This window comes from Lithobates pipiens, unplaced genomic scaffold (genome assembly GCF_037356315.1).
Source record: "Lithobates pipiens isolate NorthernLeopardFrog02 unplaced genomic scaffold, aLitPip1_a1.2 Scaffold_13, whole genome shotgun sequence".
NCBI lineage: Eukaryota > Metazoa > Chordata > Amphibia > Anura > Ranidae > Lithobates > Lithobates pipiens.
Window position 1 is genome coordinate 221,375,088 of NW_027507718.1, and position 16,616 is coordinate 221,391,703.

At 44.3% G+C, this 16,616-nt stretch overlaps 1 protein-coding gene across 2 annotated transcripts in view; it reads right to left on the reverse strand.

The window, feature by feature from the left end:
- Positions 1-16,303, reverse strand: part of TNKS (tankyrase) — a 315,565-nt gene extending 299,262 nt beyond the window's left edge. For both annotated transcript variants that reach the window (XM_077476246.1, XM_077476244.1), the window contains exon 1: positions 15,566-16,303. In XM_077476246.1, coding sequence (XP_077332372.1) covers positions 15,566-16,091 — 526 coding nt within the window. In that variant the 5' untranslated portion in view covers positions 16,092-16,303. The remainder of the gene's footprint in view (positions 1-15,565) is intronic.
- Positions 16,304-16,616: the final 313 nt, after the last annotated feature.

The window sequence follows — 16,616 nt, forward strand, 5'->3', positions numbered from 1 at the left end:
ATTGCGATTACAAAATATGTAGAAGAATATATATCGGCCTAAACCGATGAAGAAATTTATTTTTTTACTTTTTTTTGGGGGATATTTATTATAGCAAAAGTAACAAAAAAATATTTAATTTTTTTTTTTCAAAATTGCAGCTCCTTTTTTGTTTATAGCTTAAAAAAAAAATAAATAAATAAATAAAAATAAAACGCAGAGGTGATCTAATACCATCAAAAGAAAGCTCTATTTGTGCGTAAAAGAGGCCGACAATTTTGTTTGGGTACAATGTCGCACACCCACGCAATTTTCAGTTAAAGCGACGCAGTGCCGGATCGGAAAAAACGGCCTGGTCATTAAGGGGGAAATCTTCCACAGAAGAACATTAAACTAGTTAAGAAAAAAACCTTTTAAGCTATCCCTACCCCTCTGGTCCCCAAAAAAATGTATATTTACATTTTGAAGCTTCTAACATCTTTTATATTCCTACCAATATGGTACCAGACCAGCCATGTTTAGCCATTTCACCCAATTCTTCGGAAATTTGTTTAGCGCTCCCCTATGTTAATTCAACTGTTCCAATTTCATTTTAATTGGCTGCTGATATCTATTCTGCCGCTGTTATGGGATGTGGACAAATCCAATTTTGTACAATCAATTTTCAAATGAGAAATCTTCTGCTAATCCCCAATCTCAGAATAACTTGGTTTTCCAGAAACCTCTGGATGCCCTAAAATATGAATATATTGATTACATGCAACATTTGTTTTAAGAACAGCATTAAATAATGTTAACCACTTCCCGACAGCCGCACGACGATGTACGTCGACAGAATGGCACGGGCAGGCATAAGGGCGTACATGTACGTCCCTGCCTTCCCGCGGGTCGGGGGCCCGATCGGGCCCCCGCCCGGTGCCTGCGGCGGTCGGTATTCGTTCGGGAGCGATCCCGGACGAGGGGGCGGCCATTCATTCATGGCCACCCCCTCGCGATCGCTCCCGACGAATAGAAATCCTTCGTGACATCACTTCCTCTCCTGTAATGTAAACACAGGAGAGGAAGTGATGTATTCTCTCCTCCGTGTTGGTATTTTTCGTTCCGACACCGAGGAGAGAGGATCGGTGAGTTGCACCAACACGTCACTACACAGTAGAACATGCCAGGCACACTCACACCCCCCCGATCACCCCCCCAATTACCCCTGCTCCCCAGTCACAGTGACACCAATGTCATTTTTTTTTTTTTTGCATTGGTGTCATTTGTGACTGTAATAACTGTTAGGGCAGTTAGGGTTAGCCCCCTTTAGTTCTAATGTACCCCCCTAACCCCCCCAATAAAGGTTTAACCCCGTGATCACCCCCCGTCGCCAGTGTCACTAAGGCTGGGTTCACATTGCAGCGGTTTATGAGAACGAATGTGATTCGCACCGCACTGCAGTGCAAATCACATCCGATCTCTGTACGATTCGAGTTCAGCCATACAGATAGTATGGCTGAATTCGCATCGCACCCGCCGCAAATTCGCACGGGACCCTTTTTTTGGCCCGCAGCAGAATCGGATCGCATGGGTGTTCACACCATGCGATCCGAGTTTGCAGATCGCACTGCGATATGCGAACTGATCTGGGGGTGTCATTAACATTTCACTGACACTCCCAGCAGTTCGCATGCGATGCGGGAACCCGCCGCGGATTTGTGGCGTTCCCGCATCGCTCCAGTGTGAACCCAGCCTAATAAGCGATCATTTTTCTGATCGCTGTATTAGTGTCACAGGTGACGCTAGTTAGGCAGGTAGGTATTTAGGTTCGCCGCAGCTTTTTATAGCGCCAGGGACCCCCATATACTACCGCATAAAGCCCCCTGATTGCCCCCTAGTTAACCCTTTCACCAGTGATCACCATATAACTGTTACAGGTGACGCTGGTTGGTTAGTTATTTTTTTATAGTTTCAGGGCACCCGCCATTTATTACCTAATAAAGGTTTAACCCCCTGATCACCCGGCGGGTGTCATTTGTGACTGTAATAACTGTTAGGGCAGTTAGGGTTAGCCCCCTTTAGTTCTAATGTACCCCCCTAACCCCCCCAATAAAGGTTTAACCCCGTGATCACCCCCCGTCGCCAGTGTCACTAAGGCTGGGTTCACATTGCAGCGGTTTATGAGAACGGATGTGATTCGCACCGCACTGCAGTGCAAATCACATCCGATCTCTGTGCGATTTGAGTTCAGCCATACAGATAGTATGGCTGAATTCGCGTCGCACCCGCCGCACCCGCCGCAAACTCGCACGGGACCCTTTTTTTGGTCCGCAGCAGAATCGGATCGCATGGGTGTTCACACCATGCGATCCAAGTTTGCAGATCGCACTGCGATATGCGAACTGATCTGGGGGTGTCATTAACATTTCACTGACACTCCCAGCAGTTCGCATAGGGCAGTGTGAACTGCCGCCGGGAGGCATGCGATGCGGGAACCCGCCGCGGATTCGTGGCGTTCCCGCATCGCTCCAGTGTGAACCCAGCCTAATAAGTGATCGTTTTTCTGATCGCTGTATTAGTGTCACAGGTGACGCTAGTTAGGCAGGTAGGTATTTAGGTTCGCCGCAGCTTTTTATAGCGCCAGGGACCCCCATATACTACCGCATAAAGCCCCCTAGTTAACCCTTTCACCAGTGATCACCATATAACTGTTACAGGTGACGCTGGTTGGTTAGTTATTTTTTTATAGTTTCAGGGCACCCGCCATTTATTACCTAGTCTCACTAGTGTACCCCTAAATTTAGGGGTGTCTACTTTCCAAAATGGGGTCATTTGGGGGGGGGGGGGGGGTTTGTGCCATCTTGGCATTTTATGGCCTTCAAAACTGTAACGCCCTTAGAAAGCCTGAAGGCGGTGCTTGGTTTTCGGGGCCCCGTTCGCGGCTAGGCTCCCAAAAAGTCCCACATATGTGGTATCCCCGTACTCAGGAGAAGCAGCAGAATTTATTTTGGGGTGTCATTTCACATATGCCCATGGCATGCGTGAGCAATATATCATTTAGTGACAACTTTGTGAAAAAAAAAAAAAAAGTTTGTAATTTTCCCGCAACTTGTGGCAAAATATAAAATTTTCCATGGACTCAACATGCCTCTCAGCAAATAGCTTGGGGTGTCTACTTTATAAAATGGGGTCATTTGTGGGGGTTTTGTGCCATCTTGGCATTTTATGGCCTTCAAAACTGTAATAGGTAGTGAGAAGTGAACTCAAAAATTTACGCCCTTAGAAAGCCTGAAGGCGGTGCTTGGTTTTCGGGGCCCCGTACGCGGCTAGGCTCCCAAAAAGTCCCACATATGTGGTATCCCCGTACTCAGGAGAAGCAGCAGAATTTATTTTGGGGTGTCATTTCACATATACCCATAGCATGTGTGAGCAATATATCATTTAGTGACAACTTTGTGTAAAAAAAAAAAAAAAAATTTTTTTTTTGTCATTATTCAATCGCTTGAGGCAAAAAAATAAAATATTCAATGGGCTCAACATGCCACTTATCAATTTCCTTAGGGGGTCTACTTTCCAAAATGGGGTCATTTGGGGGGGTTTTGTACTGCCCTGCCATTTTAGCACCTCAAGAAATGAGATAGGCAGTCGTAAACTAAAAGCTGCGTAAATTCCAGAAAACGTACCTTAGTTTGTAGATGTGACAACTTTTGCGCAAACCAATAAATATACAATTATTGACTTTTTTTTTACCAAAGACATGTGGCTGAATACATTTTGGCCTAAATGTATGACTAAAATTGAGTTTATTGGATTTTTCTAATAACAAAAAGTAGAAAATATCATTTTTTTTCAAAATTTGCGGTCTTTTCACGTTTATATCGCAAAAAATAAAAATCGCAGAGGCAATCAAATACCATCAAAAGAAAGCTCTATTTGTGGGAAGAAAAGGACGCAAATTTTGTTTGGGTACAACATTGCATGACCGCGCAATTACCAGTCAAAGCAGCGCAGTGCCAAATTGTAAAAAGACCTCTGGTCATTTACCAGCAAAATGGTCCGGTCTGAAAGTGGTTAAACACCTTTCCAACATCTTACCAATGTTAGACATCTTCAAATAAGATGAATGAAATCTCCTGGGGCCTGTCCACATCTAGTACAAATGGGGCTATCCTGAAGGCCTGCTCTACAAATCCGTTGGACAATAAAGGAATTACTCTCCGAGGGGCTATTGCGGGAATTGTACTTAATATCTCTGACTATTCTCTAACCTCTAACATTGCCTGTGTCTTGAGGCCATTTATCTCTGCATTTCAAGGGAATATTACATTATCTAAGGATTATTTGTTACTTACAGAAGAAACACTACCCTTTGTACAACACTGCATCTTCTGTTGCTGGGATCTTATATTACTTCATGGGAACATATTGCATGATGCAAATATAAAAACTTTATTTCGATATATAGAGAACTCTTCCCATAGTGGCTGAAATAATTTTAGGGAGTCAACATGAAGCCTAGCACACAATGTCACCTAATGTGGGGCAGCATCCACTGGTTCAATAGAAACCGGCCTACACTTGGCCCGTGTGTACAGACAGACTGAAAAAGATCTGCCGTTTGGCAGCACTGACCAGAGTGTTCTGCCCATCCACCCTGTCACAACACAATAGCACAGCAGCAGAGATCGTGGTAACAACTAACGTCAGTTAGGACAGTGTCTCCTGAACTGTCAGTTATTAGTACGGTATGCATGTACTAGGCTTAACGGAATTTTTCTTATCCTAAAACACCCATCAATGTACATATACACACACACTGTAATTGTGTGTGTGTGTGTGTGTGTAAGCTTCACAGTGACTGAGCCAAAGAGGCCATCACAGCAATCGGGTGACCCAGAATCAGGAGGTACGCAAATATGTGGCCCCACGGCAAAAAGCACAGTGCAGTGGGGACGCATATTTGTGTAACATCGGCATGAAGGGGTTAAAGTGGAAGTTCAGCCAAAACCTAACACTAAACTTAATCTGAGCCACATGCTAAACCTAATCCATCTAACCCTGTAAAGAAAAAAAGAACAAAATAAATAAATAAATAAATAAATAAATAAATCGCTGCTGTGTACAGAAAGAAAGCAGACAACGGCTGTGAAATGCCCAGGAAATTACATCACCCATAGAGTGACAATGGGGCTTCCTTTGTCAGCTGCCTCTCCTGCACACTCCTGAAGCCGCCACTGACTTGGTAAGTATATGCGATCTCTTCTTTGCAGGGCTGAATAGATTAGGTTTAGCTTTAGATTGGTTAAAGTGAAAGTTCAGAGTCTAGCTCCAGATTTTATTCAACTGTTTACAAATGAATCAAATGGCCCAAAACATACAAATTTTGCCACTTGTATGTAAACTTATGGCCACAACTGTATATATGAAAGCTGTAGATTGCACACCATAAATTATGTTAAATGCACTCCATATGCATTTTGAGAAAACACCCGTGCAGATTTATAACTAATGCCATTTGCTACTTTCTTTGATCAAAGGTCATCATACATGTAAATGTATATATTGGAAAATACTGTATATATTGTAAAATAAAAAACAGGCTTTTTCCACAACTGTTGTCTGAGTGATTTTGTATTTATTCAACCGCACAAATTTACACCAAAACATAATAGGATGCTGCAAAAGTACAAAGCAAGCCTTACTGATGTACCAAAAAACGACACCCCAAAAATGACTGACTAAAAAAAAAAAAATATTCTCCTTAAGGTTTTATTTTTTTGCAGATTTAGCCATAAAAGCAAAAAAATGTAACCCCAAGTCCTGGTTCACAACTGTACATTCACAACTGCTTGATGCATTGCAAAACTAGGCATGCCCAATTTTATAAGCATTTATCTTAATTTTCTGGCCCATTGATCACCTCTGGGGTTTTTAATGTTTTGCGCTACAAAAAAAAAAAAAAAAAAAAAATGAAAAAATAAAAAGTTTTTCTTCATTTCTGTTACAAAAATTTGTAAATAAGTAATTTTTCTCCTTCACTGATATGCGGCACTGATGGGCACAGAGTGCCATCCTTGATGGGCACTGATTGGCATCCCTGGTGGGCATCCTCAGTAGCCATGGGTGGGCATTCTCAAAGGGTCTGCACTGATAATAATCAGCGCATTGATTATCAGGGCAGACCCCCTGTCAGGAGAGCAGTCTATCGGCTCTTTTCTACTAGTGCCTGTCAGTGCGAGTAGAGGAAAAGTCGATACACGCCTTTTCCGGTTTACACTGTGATTGGACACAGCTGATCATGTGGTAAAGAGCCTACATCAGAGACTCTTTACCTAGATCCGAGATGCAGCGTGTCAGACTGACACTCCACCGATAACCGCGCTGCGTGACCCCATGGGCACTCATTCGCAGCTTATCCTGCTGGACGTCATATGACGTCCAGTCAGGATAATTGAACCACTTTCCAGCCGTCGTTTTGCTATATGGCAGGCAGTGGCTAACAAACTTTATTGCATTCCTACCTTTTGTTATTCTGAGAAGAAATATCGGTTTTTCCATGTCCATGTGTAAAATGAATCAATCAGCTGCTGCACCTGCAGGGCTCCAATAAGGAAAGTGGCGGGGTATGCATCCCTTTACATTACATTTTTGTTGCAGGGGATGCGCAAAAACGTACTTGTATCTAAGTGCAGACTTCTGGAAAAAAACAGTAAGCCAATCACCCATGTAATAACATTTCCGGGGGGCATTCTGTACCACCATCTGATCTGTGCACAGCAATGTTTCTCAACTCCATTCCTCAAGTACCCCCAACAGATCATGTTTTCAGGCTTTCAATTATTTTGCACAGATGATTTGATCAGTTTCACTGCCTTCGTAATTACCACAGCCATTTCATCTGAGGGAAAATCCTGAAAACATGACCTGTTGGGGGTACTTGAGGAATGGACTTTAGAAACGTTGGTGTACAGAACACCTCCAGGTAGCCATATTGAATTTTACAGAAAATTACAGAGCTGCAGATTGAAAAGAAAAGGTCATTTTTAATAACATTTAATTATAATGACTTGTGTAGCAATTGTATGTGTTATATTTTTTTATTATTATTAGCAATTTTTTCCCCACAAAAAGGTGGAGTTACCCTTTAAGACTCCTTTCACACTGGTTTTCATGCACTTTAGCACTAGAAATAGCCTTTGCTAAGCACCTGAAACCCGCCTCCCATTCACTGAAGTGTGACTATTCACACTGGGGCCAAAAGTCCTGCAAGCAGTATATTTGTGGCGGGTTGGGAGTGCTGTATTTAGGGCTCCCAAAATGCCCTGCCCATTGCAATGAATGGGCAGCGCTTCCAAAGCACCGCAAAATGAACATTTTTAATCTTTTATTTTGCATTAAAACCGGCAGCGGTCGAAAAGTGATGCTAAAACGAGCGGTGCTTTAGCGCTACCAGCAGCCGCCGTCAGTGTTTCTTACTCAGGTTAGTTGGCATAGGTATTAGAACAGAGGAGGGGACAGTTTTAATGCCAATTAGGTGTACAGTCAGAATTGCACTTTAATACAGTATATACCAAACAGTATAAAAAATTAAAAAAAATATGGACACCAATAACCAAGAGATACTGTCCAAAATCCAGTACAATAGTATAAACCAAAAAAAAAAGGAAGGATTCATAATTTAAAATATACTTTCAAATAAAAGAAACACGTATTTGAATTGTTTGTGGTTGTTTCATGTTCCTATACAGAACTGTCGAAACGGGACTAACGCAACACAAAGAATGCATAGGGCAGTGATTTGATCTTAGGCCTAGAGGTCGGCCGATATTTGCCGTTTTTAATTAATCGGCATTGGTCGTTTGTGCTGATAAAAAGGCCGATTATAACTACAGTGTGACTTGCAAATGACTTCTGTAATAGAAGTCCATGCAAGTTGCCTGAAGTCTTCAGTGAAGTGACTTTCCTTCTCTCTGGGCAGTCTGCCAAGAAAAGAGCAAAGAGATACAATGTTTACACTTCTGAATGAACTGAGCTCTGTGTGTAGGAGTTCTCAGTTTAACCATTTAAAGACTAAATCTTTTCTGACACTTGTTGCTTACAAGTAAAAATCCTGTATTTTCTGTCAGACAATCATTTGGAACCCCCAAAAAGTATATATATATATATATATATTTTTTTTTTTAGCAGAGACCCTAGGGAATAAAATAGCAGTTGTTGCAATATTTTATGTCACACAGCATTTGCGCAGGTCTTTCAAACGCAATTTTTTTGGAAAAAAAAAAATAGACTAATGATTAAAAAAAAAAAAACAGTAAAGTTAGCCCACTTTTTTTTTTCGTCCAAAAGTTTTGATTACCTGTTCTTATTTAATATATAGTTTTGTCTTTTTAATCTAAATTACACATACAAGTAAATGGATTGGAGGTTTGTTTTGCTTAATAAATGTTTAAAAGTAAGACATTTTCTGTATCACTTATTAAGGCTGCTTTCACACTGGAGTGGGCAGGCGTTGACAGTAAAACGCTGCTAGTTTTAGCAGCGCTTTACCGTCATTTTAGCCCCGCTATTAGGCTGCTAGTGGGAAGCATATAACCCAGTTAGCGGCCGAGGAAGAGGTTAAATGCACCTGTGAAGTGGCGCTTCAGCAGTGGTGCGCATTCATTTCAATGGGCAGGAGTGGTGAAGGAGAGGTATACACCGCTCCAAAGATGCTGCTTGCAGGACTTTTTTTTAACATCCTGCCAATGCATCGCCTCAGTGTGATAGCGCTTGGACTTTCACACAGACTGCAGGGGAGCCGTTTTGCAGGCACTTTATAGGCGCTATTTTTAGCCCAAAAGCGCCTGAAAAATGCCCCAGTGTGAAAGGTGTCTGTTAGATTTTATGAGATGAAGGGGGGGGGGGGGGGGGGGGGAACAAAAAAAAAGGAAAAAAAAAATTAAAAATAAAAAATCGGCCTAACATATCGGCCCCAAATAAATCGGCATCATATATCGGCCGCCGTGATGTCTAAATATCAGCAATGCCACTAAGTTAACCATTGCGAGGGCATGGAAAAGCCCTGTACTCAGTTTTGAGGCAGTTAAAAACCGTATGAAGGATATAATGATTAACAAGAAGCTGTCATCCTTCACTTCTGACACCCATGATAAATTCCTCAGTGTATGACAACTATGGATAGCAAATAATCAACCCTCCAGGTTCAACACCCAACTTCTCTCAATCTAGTGGTAACTGGATGCACCCCTCACCCAATAGACTCTCCCCCCCCCCCTTCTCCCCGTCCATTCTTTTCTTCTTTTTCTTCCTGTAGGTCCTCCCCTCTCTACGACCTGCAGCCTACCTATTCTCTCGCTTTTTCTGCATAACTTTCTCAGAGACGCCTGACTTCATGGAGTCGGCTTAATGACGATGGTTACAGTAAAGTAAGAGATGTAAAATAAAGAGGACACAAAAGAGGGAAATGCACAAATTATCTTTTTCTGCCCCACGTGGTCACTTGGCAGCTAATTTCCGAATATACGCATCCCCTCATCAATATTGCTTGGTGTTTTTAAGATTTTTTTTGCCCTTCACACAGCACTCTCCGGATCATAAATGGACTTTCAATATGATGTACTGTTAAAGTGGTTGTAAACCCTTACAAACCACTTTAACCTACAGGTAAGCCTAGATTAAGACAGCGGCGCGCAGGCGCACTGGGCAGGCCACAGATCGCGGCGATATGCCGCGAGTGTCGTCATCAGGAGTGACGTCATCGCGGCTCCGGCAAATCACAGCGTCGGTGCAGCGAGACCCGGAAGTCGCTCCGGGATACATGGCAGCGGCGAAGAGGAAGACGGAGGACCGCTTCAGGGGCCTCGTTCTCAGGTAAGTTATTCATAATGAGCTAGTATGCTATGCATACTAGCTCATTATGCCTTTGCCTTACAGGGTGTGTTTTTTTTTTTGCCTTTACTTCCACTTTAACAATAAGTCTATACTTCCCTCATTGTTTCAATAAATGTTACACCATATATGCAATGTCCCGTTATCGGGATTCCCCCCTTCATTATATGTTTGATATATCCATCGCACAATTGCAATAACCTGTTATGACTGCTTTTCAATAAAACTTTTGTAAAAGAAAAAAATGTCCCTGCATCTTTCCAAAAAATGCATTGGTGGAAACTGCATATATGTGAAAGTGATCCATAGGAACTCATGTTAAATGGACTGTAGTGTGTTTCTGCAAACATACTGTAAATCGCATTGGTGGGAACCTAACCCTAGGTCACATCTGTGTTTGCAAAGAACACACATTCCTGTGCCCACAAAAAAAATGTGCTTTCTTTAGGACAACACATGGGGGTGTCCTTATGCACTGAAAGGCCCAAAGCAAAATTTCCTGCATGCGGAAATGCATGGTGCCAAAGCACCAAATGGTTTCCGTGAGGAAGCGTTTTGACCACTTCAGCTCCAGCGACATACCTGTACTCCCTCCCATCACCTTCTGCGACTTTACCGGGATCTTCTGCCCTGCCAGGAGTCCCAATCAACCAGCCGGCGCTTTCGCCAGCTGATCATAAAGCCGGAAAAAAAAAAGACTGGATCGGCTCTGTTCACCTCTACGATATAGTAACCTGGAAGCAATGACATATCACTTCCAGTTTACCTGGATATGTAAACTGCACCATTTTAAAAATTGAAAAGCATTTGATCACATCGATCTTGGTGTGATCAAATGTTTTTAAGGGCAGAGGAGGGAACTGGGGTCTTATAGCGGAACTTTGCCCATAACATGATGATAAATAATGTTCTTTATCAAGGAACAAACATTCCACATTAATAATTATGCTACCAAAATGAGTGTGGGCTGTAAATTGCCTCCAGCATTGTTCCTGTTTCTTCTTGCCAAAAGCTGCTATTTTTCTGAAGCCCAGAGCCCAGAGCCCCTAAACAGCAGTAAATCATAAAGCAGAACTACATCCATCGATTTAAAGCAGAAGTAAACCCATCCATAAAACAGTTTCATTTTTGACATGTGCCAGAAATGTAACACTCCCATTGGTTGTGCTCTCAACCAAACTGTCAAACTAGGGATGCACCGAAATTCGCCGAAAGGAAAAAATAATTGAGCCGAAAATGGGGCGGGGCCTGGGGGGTGGAACTCCGCCCCGCCCCTTGTGCCGCCCATGATGGGGGGGTGTATAGCGCAGGAGAGCCGCCGCTGTCTGGTTGAATAGAGCGCCGGGAACATCACAGCTTTAATTTCAATAGCTTTGTGTTCCCAGTCGCGTGCCGTCACACAGTCCCTCCCCCTTGTCCGGGGAACTTTGATAGACAGATCACCTGTCTAGATTGGACGCTCAGATTACAGGCAGTAATTCTAGCAGTAGACTTCCTGTGTAAATCTAATGTGATAACCTGTAAAAGCTTTTAAAGGGTCGCCTATGAATAGCAACATTTACGCCATTTGTCGCCATTGCACGGGCGTGCGCAATTTTAAACAGTGACATGTTTGGTATTTATTTACCCGTGTAACATCATCTTTTACTAAAAGGGTTATGTATTGTTTTTTGTTGTTTTTTATTTGTTGCATTAAAAAAATCAAAAAAAGTGTATTTTTTTCCCAAAAAATCGTGTTTAAAAAAAAACGCTGCGCAAATAACGCATGACAAAAAAAAAAAAAAAAAGGCAAAACCCATCAATTTAACAGGGATCTCAAACTGGTGGCCCTCCAGCTGTTGCGGAACTCCAAGTCCCATGATGCCTCTGCCTTTGGGAGTCATGCTTGTAACTGTCAGCCTTGCAATTCCTCATGGGATTTGTAGTTTTACAACAGCTGGAGGGCCGCCAGTTTGAGACCCCCTGCTCTAGACCCTCTGTTTTAAAGAATACATAATGTTTGGGGGTTTCAAAAAAAATTTTTTGCAAAAAATACCGATTGGAACGTGTAAACAAAGTGCCAGAAAAGCCTCGGACTGGCAGTGGTTAAAAAAGGTTCAGGACCTCACACTAGGAACTGCGTGTGTGTTTCTGTGTGATTCATGTGCAATGCAATTTCAGCCCATTCATTTTGAATGGGCTGAAATCACAGCGCACCAAAAGTGGTGCAAGCACTACTTTTGAAAACTCACTTCAACTGACCACATAGTACATTTGTACCAGGTGATCTGGTGGGGGCAAACGCACAATATTTGGGGAAGTGGAAGTTCAGCTTAAAACTAACTCTAATGCCCCGTATACACGATCGGACTTTCCGCCAACAAAACCATGGATTTTTGTTCGAAGGATGTTGGCTCAAACTTGTCTTGCATACACACAATCACACAAATGTTGGCCAACAATTCCGAACATGGGAACGCGGTGACGTACAATGAGTCGAGAAAAAGGAAGTTTGTTGTCAAAAAGTCAGATTGTGTGTACGGGCCTTAAGACTAACCTATCTAACCCTGTAAAGAAGAGATTGCTATACATACTTTTTCTGCTCTGATCCCACGCTGAGCTGTTGGCGGCAGATTCTCTGTGCAGGAGAGTCAGCCAACAACGGAAGCCCCAAAGTAACTCTATGGGTGACGTCATTTCCCAGCCATTGTCGGCTGTCTCTTCCACATAGCATCAGCCACTGGAGACCGAACTAGATTGGCTGCAGAAAAGGTATGTATAGAGATATTTGCTTTAAAGTGTTAGATAGGTTATTCTTAGAATGTAGCTGCCAGTAGATTTAGAGAAAGTTAGTTTAAGGCTGAATGGCTATATTAACCACTTAGCGATCTCCCTATAGCAGTTTTTACTGCTACAGGACGGCAGCTGTGCACAGAACCACGTATATATATGCAAACCTTCACATCTGGGTAGGGGGTGCAAATGCGCGCCGCCGGCTTTCTCCCGCTGTGATTGCACACAGCCCCGACATCACCCGACTATCATCAGCCAGAGAGGCACAAGGGCAGTCTGCCTACGTAAACAAGGCAGATTGCCGTTCTGACAGGAAGGAAGATATGGATCCTGTGTCTCTGCAAAACAGGGACTAGGATCCATATCTTCCCTAGTAAAAGCACCTTACACACTATAGTAAAACACAGGTAACCCTTTTATTGCCCTTGATGTTAAAACAAGCTTTGGCTGTACTTCTCCTGTGGATCACAGGGGTGCAGTTTGTTTTGCATTCCTGTGACCCATTTTCAGCTGACAGCATGCTGAAGCCCACTGTCTGCTGCACCCACATTGCCAGGTCAGTCGGGATCCGCCACATGCCTGGACCAGCACCAGGCTCAGCCTCTGAGCCAGCCGTTCACGCCTCTCCCCAGTGCCCAAGTGAACCCAGGGGGTGCAGAGCAGAGAGCTGGTGACTGACAGTTTGGGGAGCCCTGAGAACTGAGTGATCAGCAGTGTTTGATCGCTTGGTTCTTAGAAGCCGGCAGGGGACCAACGCTGCATCCACCTAGGCAACTATGATTCTAAAAAATAAATTAATAAAAAAAAAAAAAAATCTCTACTTCTCTTTTAACCAATTCCCAGCTAGTACAGTGGCAGTGCATATTTTTTAGCACTATAATGGTAAAAGAGTCATTGGTCCCCACAAAGTGTCAGTATGTCTGTCGCAATATCGTAGTTATGCTATAAGTCGCGAATCGCCACCATTACTAGTAAAAAATAAATAACAATATCCCATAGTGGACGCTATAACTTAAAAAAAAAAAAACACAGAGGTGATTACATACCATCAAATGAAAGCTCTATTTGTGGGAAAAAAAGAGGATAGTCCCTTTATTTGTGTACAGTGTCGCACAACCATGCAATTGCCAGTTACAAGTAACGCAGTGCCGTATCGCAAAAAATTGCCTGGTCATAAAGGGGGGTAAATTTTCCAGGTGGTCAAGTGGTTGGTTAGCCACTTGCCACCCAGGCCAATTCTGATATTGCTCTTCCTACATGTAAAAATCATCATTTTTGATCACTTTTATTCCTATTACAAGGAATGTAAACATCTCTTGTAATAGGAATAAGCATGACAGGTCCTCTTTACAGTGAGATATGGGGTCAATAAGACCCCACATCTCACTTCTAGGCTGGGAAGCCAAGCCGGCACCATTTTTCCAAATGCAGAGGCCAGGCATGACATCATAACATCACGCCCGGCCTCCAAACGATCATAGAGACTCCGGAGACCATCTGGTCCATCGGAAATCTCTAGTCAGCATCCAGGGCCGGCGGATCCGCTCCCTGACTCACGGATGGCAGTGGCGAGTCCGTAGAAGCACCGGGAGGGGGACGTCCCCTCTCGCTGCCCATAAGAACGATCAAGCGGCTGAACAACCGCTATGATCATTCTTATGGTGTAGGGAATCGCTGGCTCTAAAAGACGATATCAGAATAATGCATGTAGGTGCAGACATCATTCAGATATTCCCGCTCAAAATCAAGGACGTCATATGACAGCCAGCGGGTAGAAAGTGGTTAAAGTGTTTGTTATACCACCAAAAAAATAAATAAAAAAAAAAAGAAATCCTGGTCCCCTAAAGCAGATTAAACAGCACAGTGTGTGTGCTATGTAATCTGCCCCCTCTAAACTGTAAAAAAAATAAAACACAACCTGTCACTTCCTGTATCCCCTCTCTGTCCTGACCACGATAATCAGGGCTGCTGAGCCCTGACCACAGTGGTCAGAGTACATTCCTCCGTCATCTGCAGCCCTTTCTCATCTCTCCCCCTCATCCTCTTCTCCCTGTCAGTTGTGTCTGTGTCTCTGTCCCCACCCTGCTATTAGTAAAATAAAAAAAAAGTTACAATGCAAGCCCCTCTATTCGAGCCTGACATGCCACACTGTATTATTTTATAAAAACTAGGCTTGTAAATGCCTGTTTAGAGCCATCTTCAGGCTGGTCACGTGACTCTCGGCCAGTTTCCAGGGCTACTGCAGGAGGGGCTGAGCGGCCATGTGACCTCTCCAGCTAACGTCAGAGTGAGATCTCAGTCCATCCTACAGTATCCATGTATCGGAGGTATACAGTGGCTGCGAGTCATGTGACCGGCCTGAAGACAGCTCTAAAACAGGTATTTAAAAGCCTCGTTTTTAGAAATGACTAAGAGTGTGCTACGCCAGGCTCTAATAGAGGGGCTGGCATAGACCTAATTAAATAGGTTTACAAACACTTTAACTTTGCACTGACACCAGCTGCAGATCGCAAGTTCAGTATGATCTGAATGCGGGAAACTGGCACTGAATACTTTCCTGCATCGATAGGGTTGCCACCTCATCCCTTTAAACCCGAAGTCATATGAATTACACAGGTTCTGAGGCTAATTAAATGCAGATAAGGCACCAAGTTTAATTAGCACCTTAATCAGCCACACAACCTGTGGAATGTGTGTTTGGGTTTAAAGGGATGAGGTGGCAACCCTACGCGTTCTGGTGTGAATCCTCAAGGATCTTTTCCCTGCAGAGAACGAAGGTAGAGCGGCCTACATAAATGAATGGGCTCATGCAAATGCGGCACACAGAACCGCGAATATGTGTACCTATAATGACACCCCTGTGCATCCTCTAAAGAGCAACGCGTTTTGCCTGTGAGCGTTAACACGCGTTTGTAACCCACTGACTATAGAAGAGACGGTCCCGCACCTGCAGCGAAGTGTAGCGGGGTGGACTTCCTTCCAGCCATGTCCTTGGCATTGACATTCGCCGGCTCCAGCAGTCTTCTGACCCGGGACACGTCTCCGTTCCTGCACGCCTCGAACAGTTCTCGGAAGGCTCCACTCACAGCACTCAGACCCACCACTGGCCCCGACCCTCCTCCTCCGCTCTCCGGGCTCTCGGCCGGGCTGCCCCCTGATGACAGGCTGGAGGAGGATGAGCTACTACTACTGTCCGAGCTGGGGGCCGGGGCTGGGGGTAAGGTGCTCGGGGATAACACGGCAGCGGCTTCCCCCGGGGGAGGAGACAGGGGCCTGGGCATGAACTCCCCCTCAGGCTGGTTATCCGGGCCTGGCCTCTCACAGGAGGATAACATCACCGGGCTACGGGGAGGAGAGAGCGGCGGGGAGGCCAGGCTGCTAGGAGGAGGTGAGGTGGACGGGGAAGGCTGCTGTCCCGCTGTGACGGACACTTGTTGTTGTTGCTGCGAGCGCCTGGAGGACACAGCCGCCATCTCCCCTCTATAGCCGACACGGGGCTCCGCTTCTCCTCACTGACGGGAAGAGTGTTACCGGGTCACCGGCTCCCCCCCAGTACGGCCTACCAACACAACAACCGAGCGATACACGGCAGGCGACGTCATCGGCAAAGGCGGGGCTCAGCAGGCATAAACAATACCATCAACCCGAATCAGTTCTGCGGCCAAACGGGATAGGGCCGGGCTTCCGAGGGTGGGCGGGACTTCTTCCGATGCTGCGAAGTGCTATTCGTGGAGACGCAGCAAAGCGTCAGGATTGGTGCATTATTTTTTTTTTTCTTGTCTAGCTTTATTAACAACTTGGCCAACGTGACAATTGTGTGTTGTTCATGTTCACTGCTTGGTTCTACCGCGGATTCGGCTTTAGGGCCCATTCACACCAGAGACTGCGCAGAGCTGTGTGTTTGTGACTGCATGCATTTCAAGTGTGTATGACCAATGCTTGACTTCTTCAGCCCTGGAAAGGTTTTACTCCCTTGTGTTGCGTACACGCAATCGGAA